Source organism: Zingiber officinale, chromosome 2A (genome assembly GCF_018446385.1).
Source record: "Zingiber officinale cultivar Zhangliang chromosome 2A, Zo_v1.1, whole genome shotgun sequence".
NCBI lineage: Eukaryota > Viridiplantae > Streptophyta > Magnoliopsida > Zingiberales > Zingiberaceae > Zingiber > Zingiber officinale.
This window is the reverse complement of record NC_055988.1, coordinates 160,430,377-160,444,639: the sequence shown is the minus strand read 5'-3', so window position 1 is coordinate 160,444,639 and position 14,263 is coordinate 160,430,377. Positions and strand designations below refer to the sequence as shown.

The 14,263-nt window shown below is 36.5% G+C and overlaps 1 protein-coding gene across 3 annotated transcripts in view; it reads left to right on the top strand.

Moving 5' to 3' along the window:
* Positions 1–504: 504 nt before the first annotated feature.
* LOC122042906 (protein phosphatase 2C 70-like) overlaps positions 505–14,263 on the top strand; it is a 48,926-nt gene continuing 35,167 nt past the window's right edge. The window contains exons 1-6 of one of the 3 annotated variants that reach the window (XM_042603299.1): positions 505–884; positions 6,006–6,083; positions 6,333–6,513; positions 6,604–6,789; positions 6,954–7,129; positions 7,490–7,648. In XM_042603299.1, the coding sequence (XP_042459233.1) occupies positions 630–884; positions 6,006–6,083; positions 6,333–6,513; positions 6,604–6,789; positions 6,954–7,129; positions 7,490–7,648 (1,035 nt within the window). In that variant the 5' untranslated portion in view covers positions 505–629. Of the gene's footprint in view, positions 885–6,005; positions 6,084–6,332; positions 6,514–6,600; positions 6,790–6,953; positions 7,130–7,489; positions 7,649–14,263 lie in introns of all 3 variants that reach the window. The other 2 variants (XM_042603298.1, XM_042603300.1) reach the window with 2 other exon arrangements.

Genomic DNA, 14,263 nt, shown 5'->3' with positions numbered 1-14,263 from the left:
ATTCAAGAAATTAGTTCATAAGATAAAAATGTATCAATTAAAAGATCTTCAATAATTAAAATTATGAGAAATATTTACTGTTTTACTTTTTGTTTTCTTTTGTTCAGATTTTTTCCCACTGATTTTAGTGGCATAATTTCAATGAGGCAATGTTGAATTCTCAAATTATCTAATTATCTAAGGATGGGTGTTATAATAAATTATTGATGGATGAGTCACTATATTTTTTTATTTTTATATCACTTTACTTATCTTATAAATATGAGGATTTGATAGAAATAAAAGGTTACAAGTCTCTCTTCGTCTAGTATTAGATTAGAACAATGTCTTTTATTTTTTATTTTTAAATCTAAATGTGTCAATTGAAAAAATGTTTTTTTTTAATAATTGGCTATCGACTTTGCGTGAAGGTGCGCTGGTGCAAGCAGAGGAGCGCGCACGTGCGGCGCACTCGCACGAATTGATGCATGAGTCGGACAGTGGAAGGAGAGCAACGACACCAAACAAAGGCCAAGGAGAGTCGTGACTCGTGAACAAAGAGAAAAGGCCGAACTAAAATCGAGGGGTGGACGGCGACGGGCAACCCGACCCGAGCGGCACGGAGCAGCGACACGGCGGAACAGGGAGCGATGCGACCATTTCAAAGCGCCTTTCTCGCCCCATCTCCCTCCTTCTCGGGAGCCGATGAGGAGTCAATGCAATCGCTGACCCTGTTCGCCACCAGCACCACCAACGCCACCACCTCATCGGAGATGCACTCAAGCCTCAAGGGCGTCTTCGTTGTTATGATTATCCTCCTCCTCCTCCTCCTCCTCCTCATTTTCCTCTTGGCCTGCCGCCCTTGGCGCTTCTTCCTCGCCGCATCCTCTTCCTCCTCCGTCAAGGTTTGTTTACGTTTGTCCTTCCTTTGCTCTTCCTGCCCTGCCCTTGTGGAGTTCGGTTTAGGGTCTTCTCTGGTGCTCTAGTTTATTCCTCGCCGTTTAGCTTCGTGTGTTTATTGATCGAATAACTCTGATCTCTGATCTTGCTGATGATCTGATTGCCCTTTCTTGGTTGCATTGTCATGCGTGCTAGAAAAAAAGTTCTGATTTATTGTGTAATAAAGTTGTTTTGTATGTATTTCTTATTCATCTTTGTCAGCTTTTGAAGGATTTGATAAATGATAACAAATTCGACACAGCAACTAAATCTGCATTTGGAGGAATATTTTTATCGATTTGCTTTTGGCTTTTTATAATTACAAATTGAGTATTTGCAGGTTAGATGGTTATGCATTTAGCGGTTTTTCTTGGCGACATGGTCTCTCTTCTTAGGAATAGGAAATAGGACAGAAATTTGTGAGCAAGATTGAACTTCATGTAGCCAACATATGCAAGTTTTATCCTTCTGCTTCCTGACAGCCCCCCACATTATCTACTGAGTAATGGTTAAGTTAGATGATTGGACTAAATTTCTACATCAAATCTGAGATGGAGCCTCCGATTGTTATTTTGGGAAATACTACCAGTCTGAGGTGTAGAAGTTCCAACAACCATTATAACCTTGGAGCTGAAATCAGCATGAATCATGCAAATTGCAGCTAAAACTCAAGTAAATTGTTTAAATAAATGGAAGTAAAGATTTTAACTTGGGAAGGAGGATAGTCAGCTCTGGTTCATGCTACTAACTTTTGTATTAGAAAGAACCTAAACTTATTTGTGAGCTTAATTTAGTAAGTACACTACAAGAAATCAATTAAACTCTTCGTTTTACAATATGATGTAAATGAAGAAATCAATGAAATTTGTTGTTTCCATAATTTCATTAACAATCATTGAGGCGAATTCCTAGAGGTACTGTTAGTATGCTACATTATGAAACCATCGTCAAAACAATAATTTAATATTGAATGAAAAAGGAGAAAAGACACAAGAGAAATAAGAAAGAAAGAAAGGAAAATAGGGGAGAGAAATAAGTGAATTATAAAGATAGGAAGGAAAATAGGAGATGAGGAGAATTAGGGAGGGGAAATATGTGATTTATAAAGAAGTACAAGAGGTAGAAGGGATAGGGAGAGATACTAGAGAGGTGAAATTCTGGGAGAAAAGAAATGAAGGTAGGGAATTCTCTAAATGAAAGGAGATTGGGGGTGATAAGAAGTGGAGATAAGTGGTACAACAAAGGAGGAAGAAGAATACGAGGACATATGAGAAAGTAGACGCACAATTGGAGAACACGGATGACTAGAAATGACCAATAATTGCTGGTGACTGTTGTCTAGTATTCAAAAGTGGAAAAACATAGAGCTATAATAGGATAGATCAATAAGGAATGCTTGATATCTGTGTTTTTATAGAGGATAGAAGCATATAATGTTGACTTGGTTTGCTTCTGTTTGACTCTCAATCAGATCATGACCTGGGTTGAATAGACAATGGATCCTACATCCTTTACTATGACTTACAACATCATAACATCCTCTAGCTAACCATTCCAGATGGTACTAATAGAAATATGCCTGATAGTGCTGTTAAATAACTTTTCTACTCCAACCTTATTTCATTACGTGATGTTTATAGGAGAACCATGACAAGAATAATATCACATAACAGGAAGATTTTTTTTATCTCCTTAATTATAGTTTCTTTATAGTTACTAGGTCAATGGTATTACTCAAGTCAGTAGCAATAGTATATTTAACAAAATCACATAGTATTGAGCACTCATGGAGCATTTTATCTATTTAGAGTATCTTTTCATTTACATGGGGATAAACAATTTTACAGTAGGGCAATGTTTAAAATTTCATTCCGAGCCTAGGTTTCGATCTCTAGCCGAAATGGATAGTGTTGTGCCATTTGGTAGTAGGTGGCAGTTGTTCTAATGAGGAAGAGGAGGAGAAAGAAGAAAAAGAGGGAAAGGAAGAAGAAGAGGAGATGAGGAAATGGAGCTTACCTAGAGGTGTTGCAGATGCTGGAGTGATATTGACCTGTGTTCTAAAGAAGCCTTTGATTGTCAAGGGGTTTTTGCCTAACATCAACATGGATGCGGAATCAAGGTTTCTCCGTTGTGGAGTGAATAGGCTTCAGTCACATGGAACTGCAAGGAGGATGGCTACGAGATTGAGGTGTTTGTGAGCAAGCTTTGGTCTTGTGGAGTTGCTAGGAGGAAGGTTGCATGGTTGAGGAGTCAAGATTGGTAATGTGGAGACAAATTGCGAGGTTGAGGATAGGAGATCAAGGAGATCAGTTGGGTGGAGGGTGGATCATGAGGTAGAGGAGATTGTGAGGTGATCAGTCTTGTAGAAGATGGATCACATGTATATGATGTATTGACGTTGTTCCATGTCTTGGTGTGGGACCTGAACAAAAAATATCAGCCATGTCAATCGACACAACTTGGCTATGACAATCAACATGACTTTATATTTTAACCCATTGTAGGGTGAGTCAAGGTTCAACCTCTTGGTCTCCTCTCAATACTGATTGGCATGTGTCTATTTGACATGTATTTGTGTCAAACACGATGCCACGGGTACATGGAGTGGTAATCAAAATAAATAGCTTGATACTATGAGTGGGATGAATGGTATGGTTTTTTTTTTTGGCTTCCTTGAGGTCGAAACTTATGGGATGACAATGCACTAAATAACATAAAACCATTTACTTTCTTCTTTTAGCCAATAAATTTGTGTATTTATTATGGAATTATACTGTATGTTGCAACCTTTTTTTGGATAAGCATATAGATTAGTGTTAGTTGAGAATGGAATTTAATTTTACACTACTAGATTCCAGATTTCTGACTTGACATATATGAACTAGGACCTGAATAAGGGTGTTTTAGAACTTTAGTTTAACATATTTGAGCTACAATTCAGCATATGAAATAACCGTACTTTATTTTAATTTCTTTAGAAAATTAAATGACAAAATAAATAGATGGAAGGCATATGGACACGGTAGTACTAGAGACCACTAAGCTATACAAAAACCTTGTAATCGAATATGTAAAGAAAAGGAAAAAAATATGTTAAAGTATGGCAACTTTTGTGTATCACATTCTGATTGTAAGTTAAACTTGCGTTTTTAGACATGATAAGTATGAGCAAGGGAACAAGGATTTCAGATTGTTATTGTTGGGTAAGATAGGATTTGATGCTAGGCAAAATAGTTTAATGTAATGCAAAACTAGGCATCCATATTCTTCTTAGCATCACACCAGCAAAAAGTGGAATGGGAAAGTACCCTCCTACCCAAGGGTTAAAGTTGTGGTCAAACACTTCTTGAAGTAATTGCCAGCAAAAAGGAAAAGTGACTTCCACACAACCTGGAACCAGATTAACTGCTCTGTTCTGCAGTATCTGTTATCACCATTCTTTGTCAATATGTATCATGATTTGAAATTTGGTACTGTGCTGGACGAAATGGTCGAAAGGTATCATTCCAATAAATACTGAAACTCGAGGTTCTACTCGATCTACTCGATACTAAAACATTATCTCTTGTGTTGTTATGTCAATTATATCGAGGAGTATCATTTCATGTCAACACTCAACACCCATTGGCATGCTAAAATTGTGACAATATTGTTATTTTTTTTGTATTGTGTCTCCATACAAGATATTGTCAAAATCACAGTATTCTTGATGGAAAGCAAACAATAGACTTGTCTTGTCTTTTTCTTTTTCTTCGTCATCCCTTTTCTCCTTGTACTTTCAATTTGCTACCGGCACCATACTTCTCGTTCCCGTCAAAGGTCGAAACACTAGAACGGTTTGAGATTTTGAACCTTGGCATGTATCACTGATATTGGAAACATTTCAAATCCATGGTTCAAGCTCACTTGAGCAAGATAAGAGGAAAAACAAGCTAAATTGGTTGTGTGATATCACTTGAATACTTCTGTCTATGCCAATGTGTCTTATGCAGCTAATTTTTTCTGTATGCAGATGTTTTGATCTGGATTTATTGGAGAACATGCTAAATGTTTTAGCAGATTAAAGATAGACCAAAATGCTACATGTTCATCCTCCTCATATTTACAATTAGAATAACTGCCCCATTAAACTTCTGGGGCTCTTAAAATTTTGACAGCAACAACTTGCCCTAAGCCCCTTACCTATACAAATCCTTTTAAAACTCTCATCTCATCAATTCCAATGATGCATCATATGAGACCTCTCACTAAATGACCACACTCTAACTAATCATCTTACAACATCATCACAAATGGACTTTGGGTTCACTAGTTTACACCTGATTTGAAAGAATTTGTTCTATGGTTGAATCAAATTTCATTAATATGTTATTCTCCATAATCCACTCATCAAGAACTACCTAGATCATTGCCACATCGGCATACTTGACCTTCCTGCTCTCACCCTGAAATCATACTCTTCATACTTTTCAGTAGCAGAATTTGAAAAATATCTTCAAGGAATACCATTGGCGCTGTTTGATTTACAACATAGTTGACAAACCAACAGATCCATGGGCTTATTCTTGTACAGACATGGGCGATTCAATTCAAATGCAGATTGAGTGATTTGATGTGGTCTTTCATTTGGTTTATTGATGTCTTTGTGAACTGAGTGGCAGCTCAATTTTCTCTTTTTTTTCTCAGTTGTTGCATTTCTTGCTTGGTATATTCATTCTCTCTACGAATTGCCCCTACTATCATAAATTTTATAATTAATATACTTGATTGTCACCTCCTTGCTCTTCACAAAAAAAGACAGATGTGTGGGCGATTAAGTTAGAGGCACGTTGACTATACACACTCTGATATGATCAAAGAGGCTAGTTGTAACAGCAAGCCTGCATCTTATGTTAAATTATCTGTTCCTACATAGGGTAGACCAATGACTTGTCCTTGGTTACGTTCATATTTCCACTTTCTATTTCCACCTTTGGCCACTACCAAGTGGTTTGTTTCTCATGGTCCCTTTTTGCTTTAGTTCTTATATGTTATTTGATAATATCTTCTTCAAGTTTGTTTAACTTTACACTTTGCCAAATCTTTAGATATCCTATTTCAAGGGTTCGTTTTTCTGGTTAAAGAAATTTGGAATATGGGTACAGAAGCTGGTGCATTGGGCTAAGGTACATTAGTCTTGCATTTTCCAATCACCTTATTTTTTATCCTAGGAGTGCTTTGAAATCCAAAGAGTTTGTGAAGACTTTTCAAACCTCCTTGAAAACTGCGCCGAGTATTTATGAGAATTTTAGTAGTTTCCAATTGAGTAAGCAATCATTTTGTTCTTAAGACTCTTACTGTTATCTATCTATTTCTGTGATTTCTGTTTGTGTTTTCTAGAGACTGTAGCTTAGTTACTGGTTTTCCCTTTTCAGACTGATAATCTTGAAAGACCACTACTCTATGAAAATGTCGATCATCACTTGGGAGAAAGCTATGATATCCCTGGAAGTTTTCCTGAGGCGTCAAGAATTCAAATTGATGGAGACATGGCCTCCACCAAAGTTCATGGATTTGTTAGAGGAAGTCAGTTTCAACCAATTGACACTTATCAAGGTAATTACATTATTTTTATGTATGGTCAGTATTTTAACATGAACTTCTTTTTTGCTTAATATATCTTCACATTTTTAATTGCTACAGCAGATAGTTTGTCACTGGACATTTCTGATGAAGTTTTGCAAGACTTTCAACAAATTGGCAGTACACTTAGGCATTCAGTGATACCAAGTTGCTCTTTAGATGAGAGGAATCTGATCCAAGGAGATTTTAGCTATGATACTGAGAAGCACAGAAGTCTAGTTTCTGCTTTCACAAATCCAAAAATTCTGCGTACAGTTTTGCCTACTCTATTTTCTATTCTTAGGTGTATAAATTTCTATTAGCCAATCCCACCTAGTGGGATAAGACTTGGTTGTTGTTGTTGTAGGTGTACAAGTTTCTTTCTATCATAGTTTTCTAGAAATCTAAATTATATTTTTCATTTAAAAGTGCAGGAAGCAGCCTGACCTTGGAAGTCATAGCTGGCCCTTCATGTGGTCTTTGCTGTTCCAAGGAGTCAGTAGACTCATCTATGCTTCCTCTGACACTTGGAAGGGTTTCTCCAAATGATTTGTTACTGAAGGATTCTGAGGTCTCAGGGAAGCATGCATATATAAGTTGGAACTCAAAAGTAAACCATTCACATGAAAATTTCCATTTATCCCTATAAATTTGTTTGTTTGTTGCTATTCCATTGGACAGTTGAAGTTCTCATTTTAGGTATCATGTTTCTTATTTTAAACTCCCACCATTCAATGATTGTTTCTGCTATTTTTGCTTTTATTAGGTGTCTTTCTAATAAAACTTTTTATAGAATTATTGAACTTGTGAAGTTTTGTACGATCAACATGAATAACACATGCATTTCATATTCACTAACTTATTTCTCATTGTTCCTTCTCATGTTCTCTCCATTGTTTATGGTATAGTTTATGGTATATGTCCTAAATGTTACTTCTTTCAGGTCTAACTCCTTAAATTCTTGATACAGAGTCTAAGATGGGAGCTTGTGGACAAGGGTAGCTTGAACGGAACTTTCTTGAATTCTCAAGCTATTCACCACTCAAATTCTGGATCAAGAAACTTCAGTGATCCTATTGAACTTGCAGATGGAGACGTTATTACTCTAGGCACTTCTTCTAAAATTGCAGTGAGCCCCATATCTCTTATTTTTGTTATCTCTGTTGCCTGAGGAGTTAAAGAAAACTTATTTTTATAGTCTTTTCTTTATGGATCTAGATGTATTGTTTTACTAGATGAAACTTAACTCTACCAAACATATATATTAATCTGGAAATTGTTCTATGTTATCCAACCCTTGATACTAGATAGTCCCTTGTATCTTTTCACATGTTGCCTGGTTGCAATTTTACACTTACCCCCTTCTATTTACAAAATATCTGTTAGGTCCTTAGCAGCCACCTCAACCTCAACCTCAACCTAGTTCAAAGATAAAATACCTTAATTTGTTATGAATATAGTCGATTTTAGGACCTCTTGAAGACTTTGCAAATTTTCTAATTGATCATTTGAACTAACAATGAAGCCATAACTTTTTTTATTGGATTTTTCCCCCTATAAAGTGGCAATTTGTCTCTTTATGTTTTACCCTTATATGAAAGACTAAATTAAAAGCAATGAGCATGGTAGTCACAACAGATATCAGTTAAATAGTAGGACTACCCAACTTCACTATCTACTATTTGAGCTAACTAAACTCCCATGTGGAGAGAGATTCACAACCTTGTATTCTACTTTTGCATTTAACTTGGCCACTATAGTCTGTTTTCTTCTTTTCACTGCCTTGTATTTACAACCTTGATTGCTTCTTAGACGAACACAATGACCTAATGTGGTTCACTTATTAGTAGGACTGTGGGAGAACTAACCCAGTTTGCATTTGTGCACTACTGCACTATAATATGCAGATGGCTGTAGCCATCGTATAGAAGATTCTTTCCTGTAGTACTCAAGAAGCCTTAAAGCTATCACCCAGTCATCATGAAATGAGGACTCAAGAAAATGACTGATATCACTTAGAAAATGAGATAGTAGGTCTCTTAATGATAGATAATTCAATTTACCAAATAATCTCCAATACTTGAATTAGATAATAACTCTTATTGCCTTGATATACATCTACAGTCGGATCCATGTCCTACAAGCGATTAAAAAAATCTTGTTTCAGATCTATCAACATGGTAAAAAACTTCTTGTTTTGTCGGCGATTGACACATAGAACAACCCAAGACAACTGAAACACAATCAGAGCTTTCACAAAGGTCGGTGAAGCTTTCGTTGAGGTCATGAGGTGTTCTAGGAGGTCGCAAGGTCGCAAGGTGTTTTAGATCTGTCATTTCAATAAGTTTTTTAAGATAGAACATCACACTTATGTAAATGTAGTCTTACTCAGAGGTCAACAAAGTTTTCATGAGATTGGTGAAGCTTCAATGAAGCTTATGCGACGTCAAAAAAGCTACGATGAAGCTTCTGTGAGGTCCACAAAGCTATGGCAAAACTTTTGTGAGATTGACAAAGCTATGGCGAAGCTTCCGCGAAGGCTCAAAGCTTCCTCAGAGGTTGCAAGGTTGCATGCCCTTTGCAAAACTAAGCTTCCACAATCGACGCCTCTCCTCCTTGTGGAACTTCTCTTTCCCTCTTCTCCTTTTCAAAGGGTTGGCACACTTACCGACACTTGGCACCCCCTTGGTACATTTTGTTCCAAAATCTCGACTCAAAATGAGATTTTAAACCTTGGGTCCTACTGGATTAATTTTCTTAAGAATATAAGCCACATTTCCCTTTGAGGGAGATATATCTATATCCGTCTGAATAGGCAATCTCTTTGTCATGAGAGTAGTTAAGATTGCATGAATCATTAGTTTGAACTTTGAAGATGAGGTATACTTCAAGCTTATGATTCTAGCAATAGTATCATTAATTGTAATATCATATACATAAAAAATAAGAAAGATACATTTCATAAACTTAGATAAAGATAATACTTTGAGAGATGTGATATGGCCCCGACCATCTCAAATTGGAGAACATACCTAAATTTACCAAATTTTACGAAATTGCTTTTGCACTTTCTTAAAACACAAGGCAAACTCTTGGTATAAACCAGTTGAATTTGCTCGTTGTATGCTTCTTTAATTAGATCACAATGAAGGAAATATCTAGCCGATAAAAGTGGCTAGGAACATTTCTAGTAAACTAAGAAATAATCAATTTGAAGCAATCCTAGTCAAAAAGATATCAAATAGTGAATACCCACTGACAATTAACTATAAATTTGCTAATAATAAGGAAGAGGAACTAAGACTTAAATATTGTTGTAGTGCAAAATTGCCATTTCATCTACTATATTTTGTTTAATTAGAATGCCTCTAAGATGGTTTTTAGAATTTCTAAGTGAAGGAGAAGAATAAATTAAAGGCAGTGTATTGGGGCAATAAGGAATTGTACGAGATTGACGCCGGGCAGAATATGATTATTCTGGGGTGTGAAGTTACAGAGGGATTAAGAAGAAACAAGAGAGAAATAACGAAATAAGAAGTAGCTCAAGATAGGTTTTTTTTTAAAAAAAACCTTCTTGAGAAAATAAGAGCGGGAAATAAAGAACAAAAGAGATGTAGCCGTAACGTGGCTTAAGCGAAACCAATTGATTCACTATCAAAATAACTTGTCCCTAAACATCATCTAAGCATAGGTTTATATAGCTCTCAAAACTCTCAAAAAAATCTAAACAGAAAAATAACTAATTAGACTTATTCCCTAAGAGCTAGGAGAAATTAACTATCAAGACTTGGTTTCTAAGATTTAAGACAAAATTAAATATAAAATAATAAACTAAACTTAATTAACGGATAACTAAAAAAAACCTAATTTTGGATCCTCTCCTGCATAAGTCGCCTGGAGTTGAAGAGAACTTGTCCTCGAGTTTAGGGTGGGTGTATCTGGCTCCAGAGCACAATGACTTAGGTGTTTTACATTAAAAACATTAGAAGTTTTTAAATGACTAGGAAGTCGCAACCTGTAGGCATTGTCATTAATCTTTTCTAGTATTTCGCAAGGTCTAATTTTTCGATCTTTGAGCTTGTTGTATTCACCAACAGGGAAACAGTCACTAGTTAATACATCCCAAACCATATCACCAATGTCAAAAAGAACCTGACGTTGATGCCGATCTGCCCTGATCTTGTATTTTGTGTTGCTTTCTTGAATATCTTGCTTAACCTGCTCATGAATAACCCGAAGATGCTCGGCCATCTCCTCAACCTTGGGGTTAATTTGTCTGGGACGCGAAATAGGGACTAAATCCAGTACCCTAGATGAGTTTCGTCCATAAACAACTTCGAAAGGACTCAAACCAGTGGTCATGTTCTTTGATATGTTGTATACGAATTCTGCTCGTGGTAAAACCAGATCTCATTGCTTCGGTTTGGTTCCTGTGAGACATCTCAAAAGATTTCCTAAGCTCCGATTCACTACTTCGGTCTAACTATTTGTCTGAGGGTGATAGGCGCTGCTGAAGTTTAGCTTCGTCCCTAGCTTTTCCCATAAAGTCTTCCAAAATTGACTGACAAATTTAGTATCACGATCCGAAGTAATAGTTCGAGGAATGCCGTGTAAACATACAATCTCTTTGAAGAAGTTGGTGGCAATCCGAACAGTATCCATGGTTTTTCTGCACGCCACAAAGTGAGCTATCTTGGAGAATGAGTCCACCACAACTAGAATAGAATCAGCATTGGTGAGGGTTCCCTTAGATTACTTACAAACAAAGCAACTATCCAAGAAATAAGCTACGTCACTGGTTAGCTTGGTCCAATAGAAGTCGGAAGAGATGAGGGCTAATGTTTTATCTCGGTCAAAGTGTCATTCGTTATGCAATTCATTGATAATGTGTTGTATATCTAAGAAAGATCCAAAGCCGACAACCTTAATAATAGTAAGTAGGGAAGAATGACAGCTTAGAGCATCTGCAACACGATTGAGACTCCCGGATTGATGCTTCAGCGTGTAGGTGAACTCTGGAAGTGCTAGAACGGGTGCTTCGGTCATCTTTTCCTTCATCAATTGAAAACTAGTTATAGCCGCTTCAGTCCACTTGAGCTCATGCCGCTTGAGACACTCAATAATAAGAGCAATTAAGGTGTTGAAATTCCGGATGAATCGATGATAGAAAGAGGCTAATCCATGAAAATTTTGGATGTCGTGAATGGTTTTTGGCTGCGACCACTCTAAAACTGCATCTATCTTTGATGGATCTGCACGAACACCATCGGTAGACACTATAAATCCAAGAAACAAAACTGAGATTGTGAAGAAAGAACACTTTCTGTTGTTGATGAACAAGTGTTCCGCCTTTAGCTTCTCAAAAACAATGCAAAGGTGATCAAGGTGCAAAGCTCGTGTCGGGCTATAAATGAGGATGTCGTCAAAGTATACAACTATGAATCTTCCCATGAAAGGTCGTAAGACTTGATGCATGAATCTCATGAACGTCCTGGGTGCATTGGATAGTCCGAAAGGCATGACCATCCACTCGTACAACCCATGTTGTGTCTTGAAGGCGGTCTTCCATTTATCTCCGGATTTGATTTGAATCTGGTGGTATCCACTCCTAAGATCAATATTGGAGAAGATCTTTGAACCGGAAAGTTGATCCAACATGTCTTCTAAGCGAGGAATCGGAAATATGTACTTCACCGTGATTGTGGTAATGGCTCTGCTATCAATAAACGTGCACCACGAACAGTCTTTCTTTAGCACAAGCAAGGTTCTAAAATTCGCTAGGCGCTAGTCGGGCGGCAGACCAGCGCCTAGCGCCTAGGCCGCCTAGGCGGGGACTAGGCGATATCATATGCAAATCTAAATGTTGTCTTAAACAATTTCATAGCAATGGAGATCTAACTATGTATGCTGAAATAAATGCATACTTTCCAATACCAAAAAATGAAAAACTATAAAAGAAAACTAATAGTTTTGTACAAAGGAAATATACTAGACTCAGTAAATATGAGTAAAAGAAACAGTTGAACAATAGAACATGCAGTAAGTTATCATAATTATGTAGTAAACAGTAGAACATTAGAAAATAATAGCAATAGTTCAATTCAAGATTACAATGCATTGTGAACCAGTAATCACTAAGCAAAATATCATTGTTAAATAACATAAATCATGTCTTAACAAAATTAGTTCAAAATTAGACAACTAATAATATCTCGTACACTCATATTTATTCTGCTTCTTCTTCTCCATAATTTTCAATAACTTGTTCTTCATCGGACACAAACTCAATATCATTATTGTGATCCTTGTTTTCTTCGGATTCAAAATCGTCTTCATGAAGTTCTCTCACTCTAGAGCTTCTTCGAGGTTGTAGATTTTCATCTGCTCCACTTGCTTCATCAACCATTTGCCAAGTGAGCTCGGAACCTAGTTCAACTTCATCATCTTTCCCACCATCCACAATCCAACCTTGTGCATTTGAAGCATCTTTTGCAAGAAGGACATCAACATTTCTTTCTTTTTCTCTTTTTTGTTTGTTCAACAATCTAGCATTAAATTGGACAAATACTAGATTGTTCAACCTGTTGGCATCCAACCTATTTCTTTTCTTTGTGTGAATTTAAAAAAAAACAGAGAAAGTAAATATTATAGTTAGTACCTGAATATAAAGACGTTAAAAATTATAGCTGATTTAATTAAAGACTGAAAGTTTAAAACTTACTCCTTCAAATGTACTCCAATTTCTTTCACACCCAGATAAACTTGTAGTTAATGAAAGTATCCTCAATGCCACCCTTAGCAAGTTAGATGTGTGAGCACCATATGTACTCCACCATGCACATGGATCAAATGTATCATCCATTTTTTCACATGCTTTTGCTGCCAATGTTTTTCCAAATAACCCTGTCTTATCTCTATATTTTGAAAATTCTTTGTTAATAATTGTATCTTGTAAATCTAACTCATTGGCATGCAAAGTTTCCATGCATTCAAAAATCACCGTCGCGATCTCCTCATAAAGAGCAATAGAACAATTTTTATAGTGAAAATAAGGATTCAACAAAAAAGCAGTGATATGTAATGATGTATCAAGTCTATCCTTCATTTTTGACTCAATAATGGCTATGATAGGCTGATAATTTGATTCCACGTTGTTCAGAGCCACCTTGATATCTTCTTTAGCTTGAAGAAGCTCCCCATATAAAAACCCCATCGATGACTTTCTATCTCCATCTACCAATCGAAGAACTCTTACCAAAGGAGCAAATATTTTCAAACAAAGTGTCACACCATTCCAAATACTCATGCTCATCCCTGTAGAGTAAGCCAATTTTCCTTTGTTTGTTTTTGACCATTTACATTTCTCCCACATATCACTTGTAAACATGGCCCTTAAACTAGTTTTTTTTTCAATCAAACTTTGCAATGTGAAGAAATTTGATGCAAATCTGGTAACTCCTGGTCGGACTATGTCTCTCTTCTTTGTGAAACTTCTCATCAATGACAAAGTCTTATGGTGAGCATAGATGAAAATGGTAAAAGACTTGGATTGCTTAATAATATTTTTATATCGTGGAAGTTTGCTAATACTTTTGAGCATGAGATTAACCGTGTGAGTTGCACATGAACTCCAAAAGATCTCAGGTCGTTTTTCTTTCATCAATTTAGCTGCAACCATATTGTTGGTGGCATTGTCTGTTATAATCTGAACAATATTCTGAGCTCCTACTTGTTCAACACACTT